The sequence below is a fragment of the Artemia sp. Qi Xiang Cuo genome, chromosome 8 (assembly GCF_049724085.1).
Source record: "Artemia sp. Qi Xiang Cuo chromosome 8, ASM4972408v1, whole genome shotgun sequence".
In the NCBI taxonomy this organism is placed as follows: Eukaryota; Metazoa; Arthropoda; class Branchiopoda; order Anostraca; family Artemiidae; genus Artemia; species Artemia sp. Qi Xiang Cuo.
Genome location: NC_142801.1, coordinates 31951760 through 31964198, shown reverse-complemented (window position 1 = coordinate 31964198; position 12439 = coordinate 31951760). Strand labels below are relative to the sequence as shown.

At 35.9% G+C, this 12439-nt stretch overlaps 1 protein-coding gene across 1 annotated transcript in view; it reads left to right on the top strand.

The window, feature by feature from the left end:
- The first annotated feature begins 3579 nt into the window (after nt 1–3579).
- The window catches only part of P5CDh1 (delta-1-Pyrroline-5-carboxylate dehydrogenase 1), a 94744-nt gene continuing 85884 nt past the window's right edge, over nt 3580–12439 (top strand). The window contains exon 1 of the mRNA XM_089093363.1: nt 3580–3703. Coding sequence (XP_088949489.1) covers nt 3654–3703 — 50 coding nt within the window. The 5' untranslated portion in view covers nt 3580–3653. The remainder of the gene's footprint in view (nt 3704–12439) is intronic.

The following is a 12439-nucleotide window of genomic DNA, read 5'->3' as shown; positions in this document are numbered from 1 at the left end:
ATGGACAATATGCTTTTGAGGAGGAAACACCCCAACAACCCTCAGGGCACGGGTTTTAAGTTATGCCCTAGGGGCATATAAGAACAATGTTGGCACAGTATATTTTTATTTTTCCCATTAGATTAGGGCACTTTGTATTAAAGAAGTTGTCATAGAAGCTTCAAAAAGGGCTCATTCAATTGGACATTAGAGTGGCTTGTGCCCTTTTTAATAGTTTAAAGTGAACTAACACCCCGTCCATGCCCAACATTTCCCGAAACACATCCAGTCGAAGTTTTGAGATAGCCATTTTGTTCAGCATAGTTGATTTCCAGATAGAAATTTTGTTTTTGAGGAGGACACTCCCCCACAGCCCTTAGGGCAAGGGTTTTAAGTTATGCCCTGGGGGCATATAAGGTTTTTATAGAAAGTGCAAGGGTTGTAAGTTTTGCCCTGGGGTCATATAAGGTTCTTATAGAAGGTGTTGTCGTACAAACTTGAGAAAGTGATCATTCGATTGGAAAGTTAAATGGCCAGTGCCCTTTTTAATAGTAGAAATTAATTGGAGGACAACTGGCCCACCTATCATGCCCGCAATTTCTCCACACACGTCTAATCAACGTTTTCAGACAGCCATTTTATTCAACGGAGTTGAAAGTTCTGGACATTATATCTTTGAGCAGGACACTCCCCCCACAGTCTTCAGGGCAAGGGTTATAAGTTATGCCCTGGGGGCAAATAAGGTTTTTATTGAAATCTTTGTTGCAGAAACTTGAAACAGGGCTCATTCAATTGGAAATTCAAGGGGCTAGTGCCCTTTTTAATAGTTGAAAGTGATTTGAGGGCAACTAACCCCCCTCTCAAGCCCACCTTTTCCCTAAACACATCCAATCAAAATTTTTAGATGGCCATTTTATTCAACATAGTTGAAAGTTATGGAGATTAGGTCTTTAAGGATGACACCCCCCCCCCCCTACAGCCCTTAGAGCAAGGGTTGTAAGTTATGCCCTAGAAGCATATAAGGTTTTTATAGAAAGTGATTTTGAAGTTTCAAAAAGGGCTCATTCAATTGGAAATTGAATGGGCTTGTGCCTTTTTTAATAGTTGAAAGTGATTGAAGGGCAACTAACCCCCCTCTCACGCCCACCATTTCCCTACACACATCCAATCAAAATTTTGAGATATCCATTTTGTTCAATGTAGTTGGAAGTTCTAGAAATTATGTCTTTTAGGATGATAACCCCCTAAAAGCCCTTAGTGCAAGGGTTGTAAGTTATGCCCTAGGGGCATATAAGGTTTATATTGAAAGTTGTTTGCAGAAATTTCAAAAAGGGCTCATTTGGTTGAAAATTGAAAGGGCTAGTGCCCTTTTTACTAGTCAAAAGTGAGTGGAGATTAATTAACCCCCCTCTCACACCCACCATTTCTCCAACCACATCCAAACAAAATTTTGAGATAGCCATTTTGTTTAACATAGTTGAAAGTTCTGGAAATTAGGTCTTTGAGGATGACAACCTCCCTCCCAGCCCTTAGGGCAAGGGTTGTAACTTATGCCCCAGGGGCATATAAGGTGTTTATAGAAAGCATTGTCATACAAACTCAAAAAGGGCTCATTCAATTGGAAATCAAAAGGCCTAGTGTCCTTTTTAATAGTTGAAAGTGATTGGAAGGCTTGACATTTTTATAGTTATTTCTTTTTTTTTGTTTAGACCAGGGCACTTCATATCAAAGAAGTTGTCATAGGAACTTCAAAAAGGGCTTATTTATTGAAAATAGAAAGGGCTGATGCCCTTTCTAATAGTCGAAAATGATTGAAGGGCAACTAATCCCCCTCCCATTTGCCCATTATGTGTTAAAAACTAAATATTGCCTTAAGATTAAATCAAAATGCACTCTGTTACTGCTAATTCCCAATAAGGCATCTCAGCAGTATCCCAACAATGACTGAGGGCATTATGTTCAAACTTTTGGGGCTACTTTGGCTCTTAAAATTTAACCAAATCAAAATAGCATAAGTGTATCCAAGCTATCAAAGAAAGTAAACAGATTTTTTTCGCAAATGGTATCAAGTCTTCTATTTCAGGTCAACTAGAGGAGGTATGAAACTAAATTAAACACTACTATTTGTGTCCAGATTTTTAAAAGGGTGCATGTTGTTAAAAATTGCTGAAATTTTTTCTCCAGCATACAAATAGCAGGCCAAACTACAAAGTCTTAAAAAAAAAATGAAAAGATTTAAAACATTACTTTCTTTATCCCTGAAAAGACTATGTCAATGTAAAATGAACAGAAATTAATTAAAAAACTTTTTCCAAAAAAAAGTTTTTCAAAGAAAAGTAAAGAACTCCATTAAACCGAAAATGTGAAAAAATCAAATCAAATAATCTACCAAGCATAAAACTACCACAAATCACCACTGATAAACAAATGAAACCCAAAACAAACAGAAATTACAATAAATGAGTGAGTCAAACTCAAAATGGGCAGAAATTAACATAAGTTGGGCTCAAAACCCCTTTGCCTTCCCAAGGCCAGAACATAATTTGCACTTTACTGAAAAAATACAAATGAATGTGCATTGTCAGTTTAACATACATATCAGTGGCAGATCCAGGGGAGGGACAAGGGGGGCACATGCCCCCTAACATAGTCTAAAGTAGTGTAATTTACTTAATTATTGCAAGTTTGCATTAGCCTAATTAAACTTGCTGGTAAATTTTTACCAAATCATATTATTGGCTTACAAGTAAAGTGAATATACCACTCGATGCCTTTTTTATGCTCTTTACAAATATAATAATCATTTTGGTCTACATATCTGTATGTAGATATGTCATTTTTGTCAGAAATGAATTTTAGCCCCCACCCCCATATATACCAATCCAGGGTATATATTTGCACATTAGGGGGGTGGGGGAAAGTTTAAACTTACCTCCCATTTAGCCTAGCCTATATCTGAAGTAAAATTTGCCCCTACCTCCCTAATGTACAAATATATCCTGAATTGGTATGTATAGGGGTGGGATTAAAATTCATTTCTGACAAAAATGATTATTATATTTGGAAAGAGCATAAAAAAGGCATCAAGCAGTAGGCCTATATTCACTTTATTCATATGTCAATAATATGATTTGGCAAAAATTTACCAAATATTTATTTTTCTCAGTAAAGTGATTCGACGAGTACAGTCAAGCAAAATCTCTACAAAGAATGGCTAGCCTACAGCAGGAGTTTCTGTAGCCTAGGCTACAACTGGGAAGCTGTTGAGTCCTCAACCCAAATATAGCAAGCAACCACATTAAACAACCTACAGAAGTCATCATGCAGTATTACAAGGATGGAAAATTCCTAGATTCACTCCAAGCTGCGATTTAAGATAATAACTAGCCTACATATCACTACATACCAAGCAGTTCTCGCACATGTATCAAGAAATTTAAATTTGGCGGCTAAAGTTTTATTGTAATTTAGAACCTAGAAAATTAGTTATTCATTTTCATAGAAGACAAAAAAATTTCAAATTAATCAAGAAATTTGGTAATTCACTTCATTTTTTAAAGCTTAAAAAATCCCATAATCCCATAAAAGTTCTCCTCAAAACCATTATGGATTCAGTTTAAAAGAGAAAATTTTACTTCAGCATTATTTTCAAATTACTTATACATGTTTTAGTCATGAAGAACCTATCTGCCTTTCTCCTGAGGACACTACACAAAAACCCAATGTATGTTTCAACTTTATTTTGTTTCATTAAAATAGAAAACTCGGTAAAGTTCTACGAAATCATATTATTGAGTTAGGAATAAAGTGAATACACCATTTGATGCCTTTTTTTATGCTGATTATGGATATAATAAGCATTTCTAGGTTGGAAATGAATTTCAGCCCCCCCCCCCTATATAGGCTATACCTAACCTTACCTAGGTTGGGTTAGGTATAGCCTATATAGGGGGGGGGGGCTGAAATTCATTTCCGATAGAAATGATTATTATATTCGTAATCAGAATAAAAAAAAGACATCAAATGGTGTATTCACTTTAGTCCTAACTCAATAATATGATTTCGTAGAACTTTACCAAAAACTCTTTAATAAGGCTGTAGTTAATCATCTTATTGTTAAACTGGAAAATTGAGCCTAACAAACTCAGGGTGTTGCCTATAGCCTAGCTTAGAGCTCATTGTGAAACTCCAACCTCCTCCTCTTGAGCCTGAAATTGTGTAAAATTCTAGTTTAGCTACTTTTTGATATCTTGGAAAGGGGCTAGGTTGGGAAAATGAAACTTTCTAGGATGGGTCTACAGACTGAAGTAGCCTATGTCCTAGGAAGGTATTTTGAAGCACCTGCCTCCACTTCTTCTCTCTCTAAAGGGTAGTGACTTTGATGACATTTAGAAATTGTAAAATTTTTATACTAATAGACTATTCAAGTAGCAGGAGTATACCCAATGGATAATATCTAAAAATTTCTGTTCTATAGAATTTCTGTCCTATTAAAATAATATCCAACCATACTTAGTTATTTATTTATTTATTAATACCAAGATACGGTAAGCTTTAACAAGCTTGTCACACAAAACAATTATAAAAAAGCCAGTAACAATATCAATGACATAACAAAAACATACAGTAACTGAAAAACATTAAAAAACAATATTACTGAAACATACAATAACATACCAACTTAACTGATACATATCTGTTAGCCTAATAATTGAAACCTACGAAAAAGTAAGCTTACAAAATAACTGTCACACTGTCACAAATCAGGTAATACAAAAGTAAAGATAATCTCAAAATGGATTGTGATAGGACCTAGTATAGAAATCTATAGAGGCTTAACTACTTTTGAAAGACTTGACCGTGGTACTTGCAACTATTTCTGATGGAAGTGAATTCTAAGTCTTCCACACTCGGCTAGACAAAGAGTTTTGGCCTATTCTTTTCTGTGAACATGGTGGGTAAATTTTGTGTTGGTGTTGACGGGTGCTACTATATTCTGTAAAAGTGAAAAAGTGAGTTGGGGTGATATTATCAATATTCCTAACAATGCAAAATATATTTATTACATCGGCTCTATCACGTCTGAACTGGAGAGAAGGCAACTGTAGTCTTTGCAATCTCTGGTGGTTAGGTAGATGACTCAGGTATGGTATGAGTTTGGTGGCCCTACGTTGCACTCTCTCAACCCTCTCTCTATCTTTCTTATTAAGGGGATACCATACTGATGAGCAATGCTCAAGTACTGGACATACAGTGGATACATAAAGTGAGATCAGTGAATGAAGATTAAACTTAGAAAAAGTATGCCTTAGACGTAATAATTGGTAATTAGCCTTATGGGTGATGTCTGATACATGTTTATTAAATTTGAGACTTGAATCAAAACAAATCCCAAGGTCATGAACATATTCTACACTTGAAATTAATTTACCAACAACAAAGTAATGGTAATGTTGAGGGAGTCTATGCAAATAGTGCACAGCATTGCACTTGGTTTCATTAATGAACATAGAGTTTGCAGTTCACCACTGGCCAAGAGCAAGCAAATCCTCTTGAAGTAAAGAAATCTCATGTTCACTCATGACTGGCCTTTAGATTTTTACATCATCTGCAAACATTTTTATGGTCGAATTCCTAACAACGCCTGGTAAATCATTGATAAAAAGGCAGAAGAGTACTGGCCCAAGACAACTGCCTTGTGGAACTCCACTTATGACAGACATAGGTGATGACAAAGCATCACCTACTGCAACCTCTTGGGTTCTATTTGTAAGATAATCTGTTGTCCATGCTTTAGTTTGTGGGCCAATACCCTATATTTGACATTTGTTTATCAGAAGTGGAATGGAATTTTTATCAAATGCTTTGGAAAAGTCAATATAAATACAATCAAACAAAATACCATTATCAGCCATCAATTGAAAATCACAAATCACCTCAAGAAGTTGCGTGTTACAAGATTGTTGTTTATAGAAACCATGCTGAGCAGAATGCCATAAGTTGTTTTCCACAAAATGTGCTTGGATTCTTCTCACCACAATTTTCTCCATTATGCAGGAAAAGATTGATGTATTTGAAATTGGTCTGTAATTATTGAAATGGGACTTTGAGCCATCCTTGTACAATGGCCTAATGATAGTTCTTTTCCAAGCTGAAGGACATTAACCAGATGAGAGACAAAGATTAAAGAGAAATATGAGTGGCCCAGCAAGCACTGATGCAAGTTCACGTAACATCACATTGGAAAATCCATCAATATTTGGTGCCTTTCCTAGATCAAGATTTCGGAGTGTCAGATAAACCTGCTGGACTGTAAACTCTGAATCAACAAATTCTTTGTTAAATCTGGAGGAATAAACTGAGTGAGTGTTTTGGTGGGTGTTTGAGTAAAAACTGAACCAAATACCTTATTGAAAAGTTGTGATTTTACAAAATCATCATCTATGTGTAAAAAAGTTTTGGGATCTATAAAGGAAGTGGATGATGGGGATTGTGAAACTTGATTCCTTGATTCCTTCTTGATTCCTTATTGCCAAAATTATTCAACTAGTTTGCTATCTGAAAAATCTAAGCAAATAAGAAATTATCCAACTAGGAAAATATTTAAAATTTAAAAGAAAAATAGTTTTATCTTGCTAGCCAAATACAATAAAGCATAAGAGCCAACTTAGTATCTCTAACTAGGTGGATAATACTTTAAATGTAATGCTTCTGATATATATCTAACTAGACAGATAAGTAAATTCTTCATGCAAACTTATGGTAATATCCAACTAGTCTGACAATTTTTTTCTCTTAGACAGAACCTGAGCATATAACTTTGAGAATAACATTTCTTCCTAGCCCTTCTAATGTTAATCAAATTAGGTGGTAAAGTAGCATCCTGCCTCATTCAATATATGCCAAAAAATTTAACACTCAGGCTTATCCACATAGTAGGATGTTCTTGCTGTGTCTAAGAGAAATAATTTATCTGGCTAGTTGGATATTATCCCAAAACTGCATAGCCTAATGGAATTTATTTATTCTCCTAGTTGGATATATATCAGGAGTGTTAAGACTTGGTATTATCCACCTAGTTAGATATTCATGCTATGCCTATGAGAAATGAATTATCTGGCTAGTTGGATACTAACCCCAAACTGCTTAGAGAATTTTCTTATCTGCGTAGTTTGATATATATCAGAAACACTAAGATTCATTATTATACACCTAGTTAGATATTCTTGCTGTGCCTAAGAGAAACAATTTATCTGGCTAGTTGGATATTAACCCCAAACTGCTTAGAGAATCTTCTTATCTGCCTAGTTGGATATATATAAGAAACTCTAAGCTACATTATTATCCACCTAGTTAGATATTCTTGCTGTGCCTAGGAGAAACAATTTATCTGGCTAGCATGATATTAACCCCAAACTGCTTAGAGAATCTTCTTATCTGCCTAGTTTGATATATATCAGAAACACTAAGCTACATTATTATCCACCTAGTTAGATATTCTTGCTGTGCCTAGGAGAAACAATTTATCTAGCTAGTTGGATATTAACCCTAAACAGCTTAGAGAATCTTCTTATCTGCCTAGTTGGATATATATCAGAAACACTAAGCTACATTATTATCCACCTAGTTAGATATTCTTGCTATGCCTAGGAGAAACAATTTATCTGGCTAGTTGGATATTAACCCCAAACTGCTTAGAGAATCTTCTTATCTGCCTAGTTGGATGTTTTTTAAAATTGTTTAATAACAATTTAAAAAAATGCACTTTAATGTTTTTTTTGGCTTCTTTATAGAATATATGTCATGTAGGATAAGGCTGAACTGCTGCTTTTTTATTGCTTTTGGCTGCTCTTTTGGATATTATTCATTTTTTCTTTTGGGGATTCATTCCAAATTATGAACTGATAAATACCTAATATCAGTTAAATTATAAACTGCATCTAAAAGGAGTAAATTTATCAAATTGAAAAATACATGATAAACACTTCACATGAGAACACTTCAATTACAATGACACAAAAAATACTTAATAGTTTATTTGCTAAGAAGAAAAATGAAGTGCCAGCTATTTTCTTGGGTAAAAAATGAAAAGCTCATCTGTTTTAAGTGTAATTAAATGAAATAATATGCAGACTGAAGTAGCCCCAGGAAGATGTTGAAATTTTTATCCTAGTTTGTCACTTTTAATCCAAGCAAAATGTTATGACACTTAGCATCAGTTATTGAGTTTAAGCTTTGATTTCCAAATGCTCACAAGAATTACCAAATTTAAGAAAGTCACAACAATAAGTCACCTGTGTTCAAAATACCCAAAGACTCCTCTTGGATCCCCAGTCAGGCTCAAAGCTTCTGCTATGGTCATTTCCATGGAAATCTCCAAAGAGATTCTTTTTAAAATAGCTTTCAAGCATAGTTAGGGGTATTTAGATCTTTTTGCTTTTTTTCAAAGCTTTGAAAAAAGTGTTATAATATTCCATATGTTACATTTGTGCATATTTTTGTTAATCATTTGTGGGGTGATCAAATTTTCTAAACCACTGTAGATATGTAAGACTGTTGCAGCATCTAGTACCCTGAGGTCATAAGACTGTCAAAGACTCCTCCTTGAACCTCCCAGATTGAAAGCTTTTACCTGGCCTTTTAATGTAACTTGGGGACTGGACCAAGGGCGCCATAGTTACTCAAGCACAATGATAGGTGGGGATGTTGATATTGCTTTTGTCACACCAATTCGTTTTAGTGTGAATCAGCCTGGTACTTATGAATGAATGTTTTCAAAGTAAACCTGTTTCATCAATAAGAAAAAAAAAACAGATTGGATGCATATGTCCCTTTCCCTTTGGATGATAAAACCATGCAAGTGCTGTGTCAAGTATAGTTCACAAAAATCTTGTTAATCTTTGTCAACTTTTTGGCATCCCTGCTTTCAATAAAAAAAAAATCAAGGTACTATCACTTAAATATAATAACTCCCTACGCCCCCCTTCTGGATACCACCTTGATAGGATACCGTCTCTGCTTTAAATAAAAAAAAAAATAATTAACTTATTGGCACCCCTGCTTAAAAAAAAAATCGAGGTATTATCATTTAAATATGATAGCTCAATACCCTCCTCCCCCCCTCTGGATACCATCTTGATAGGATGCTGTCTCTGCTTTAAATTAAAAAAAAAATCAACTTTTTGGGATCCCTGCTTTCAATAAATAAAATTCAAGCTATTATCATTTAAGTGTAATACCTCCCTACCCCCTACCCCCCTCTGGATACCACCTTGATAGGATACCGTCTCAGCTTTCATTAGAAAAATAATTTACTTAATAATTAACTAGGTCACTATATGGTTCAAACAAACATCCAAAATAATGTTAAACTGCTTAGTGTTCCTGGAAAAAAAAAAAATTGAGGGTAATGAGTAAAGGGGTACAATGACAACAACAAAAATGTCGAAACTATTCAGATATACCTCAAATTATTGGAAAACTGATTAATAGATTTGCCATGGCATTCATATCCAAAGAATCTAATTAAAAGGGAGCACACACAAAAGCCAAATAAGGCCAGTAGTCTATGAGAAATTGCAAAATACCCAAGACAATGAACAAGTCCTAATGGGGGGGGGGCCCTGGGTCTGTCAAAATATTTCAATGTTTTCCCAGGGAATTTGATATCATTTTCTTCTGTCTCCACTTTAGTGAAAAAATAAAGTCCCAATGGGGGAGGGGGGCCTGGGTCTATCAAAATATTTCAATGGTTTCCCAGGGAATTTGATATCATTTTCTTCTGTCTCCACTTTAGTGAAAAAAAATAATTATCTTTTTTGAATCCCTGCTTTCAATAAAAAAAAAAAAAAATGAGTTATTATCATTTAAAAATGATAGCCCCCTATCCCCCCCCCCTATAGGCAGTAATTTACAATTTATTTATGAATTGTATTTTTGGGGTAACTTCCAGTTCAATCTTTAATTCCCCAACCTTGTACATAGCTTAGTCTATGGCTAAATTTTGTCTCAATAAAAGGTTGTTTTTTTTTGGGGGGGGGGGAGGTTAAAGTATTCCAGAAAGAAGATTGTATTTTCTATCAGGCGTTCAACAGTTGAGTATTAAACATTAAGAAAATCTTATCTAAAAACAGGGAAAAAAAATCTGCAAACTTACAATTCAGCTGCAGAAACAATCTGTTGGCTGTCAATTTCAAAATCCAACAAAAGGCTGATACTGTATAGTAGTGAATGCGTTCTATAATTCTATTCAACTTGAAAATAAAATTCTTGACTACGAATTTGCAATAGTTATTTGCTATTTGCAATAGCATATTGCATCTGTCTGGTTTTTATGCAAAGTAAAAAAAAGAGAAGAAAATTAATGAACAAGAGAGTAGTGAAGAAGTATGGTATGCAGAGTAATATTTGGCAGGAAAAGTCACTGGTGATAAATCGCTAGGGGTGGCACCGTGATTGCGTGATTTTCGAGGATTCGGGGAACCCAATTTTTTTTTTGGGGTGACGCATAGATTTTTGGGGAAATCTATCATCCCCGAAAATTCGGGGATAGTGCAAGCCCTGCTTGATTTCTAATCAGGAAAATCGAAATACTAAACCACACGAGAAGGAAAAGCACCAACTTTGCAGTTGACGCAATCAAGAATTGCTGCAAAAATAATTTAAAGTCAACAGAACGCCGCTGCCTCTGCTGGCCGTGGCGTGCCGGTGGCGTTCGACCGGGCCCCTCGTCTGCGGTATTTGGTCTGTCCGCCGGCGCGGCGCCGGGGTCTACCCTCAGGGCAAGGGTTTTAAGTTATGCCCTGGAGCATATAAGGTTTTTATAGAAGGTGTTGTAGAAACTTCAAAACAGGCTCATTCAAATGGAAACTCAAAGGGCTAGCACCCTTTTTAAAAGTCGAAAGTGATTGGAGGGCAACTAGCCCCCCCCCCCTCACGCCCATCATTCTCCCACAGAAATCCCATCACAACTTTTATATACACAGTTTGTTAAGCTTTGTTGATTTCTAGATATAATTTTTGTTTTTGAGGAGGACACTCCCCCACAACCCTCAGGGCAAGGGTTTTAAGTTAGGCCCTGGGGGCATATAAGGTTTTATTGAAGGGTTTGTTGTAGAAACTTCAAAACAGGCTCATTCGATTGGAAATACGAAGGGCTAGTACCCTTTTTAATAGTCGAAAGTGATTGGAGGGCAACTAGCCCCCCCACGCCCATCATTCCCCCAAACACATCGAATCAAAATTTTGAGATAGCCATTTTGTTCAGCATAGTTGATTTCCAGATAGAAAATATGTTTTTGAGAAGGACACTCCCCCACAACCCTCAGGGCAAGGGTTTCAAGTTATGCCCTGGGGGCATACATCTGGTTTTTATATAAGGCGTTGTTGTAGAAACTTCAAAAAAGGCTCATTCGATTGGAAATTCAAAAGGCTAGTACCCTTTTTAATAGTCGAAAGTGATTGGAGGGTAACTAGCCCCCCCCCTCCCACGCCCATGATTCCCCCAAACACGTCCAATAAAAATTTTGAGATAGCCATTTTGTTCAGCATAGATGATTTCCTGATAGAAAATATGTTTTTGAGGAGGACATTCCCCCACAGGCCTCAGGGCAAGGGTTTTAAGTTATGCCCTGGGGGCATACAAGTGGTTTATATATAAGGCGTTGTTGTAGAAACTTCAAAAAAGGCTTATTCGATTGGAAATTCAAAAGGCTAGTGCCCTTTTTAATAGTCGAAAGTGATTGGAGGGTAACTAGCCCCCCCCCCCCCCCATGCCCATTATTCCCCCAAACACATCCAATCAAAATTTTGAGATAGCCATTTTGTTCAGTGTAGTTAATTTCCAGATAGAAAATATGTTTTGAGGAGGACACTCCTCCACTACCCTCAGGGCAAGGGTTTTAAGTTATGCCCTAGGGGCATATAAGGATTTTATTGAAGGAGTTGTTGTACAAACTTTAAAAAGGGCTCATTTGATTGGAATTCAAAGGGCTAGTGCCTTTTTTATAGTCAAAAGTGATTGGAGGGTAACTAGCCCCCCATGCCCTTCATTTCCCCAAACACATCCGATCAAAATTTTGAGATAGCCATTTTGTTCAGCATAGTTGATTTCCAAATACAAAATATGTTTTTGAGGCAGACACTCCCCCACAACCAAGGGTTTTAAGTTATGTCCTGAGGGCATATAAGAATGATGTTGGCACAATGTACTATTTATTTATTTTTTTCCTTTAGAGCTGGGCACTTCATATGGAAGTGGTTGTCATAGAAACTTCAAAAGGGGCTCATTCGATTGGAAATTGGGAGTTCTAGTGCCCTTTTTAATAGTTGAAAGTGATTGGAGGGCAACTGCCTTCCCAAGGCCAGAACATAATATGCACTTTACTGAAAAAAATATAAATGTTTTTACTTTTATAACTTTCATAAATCAAATACTATTAACATTTTGATTACTAAATAT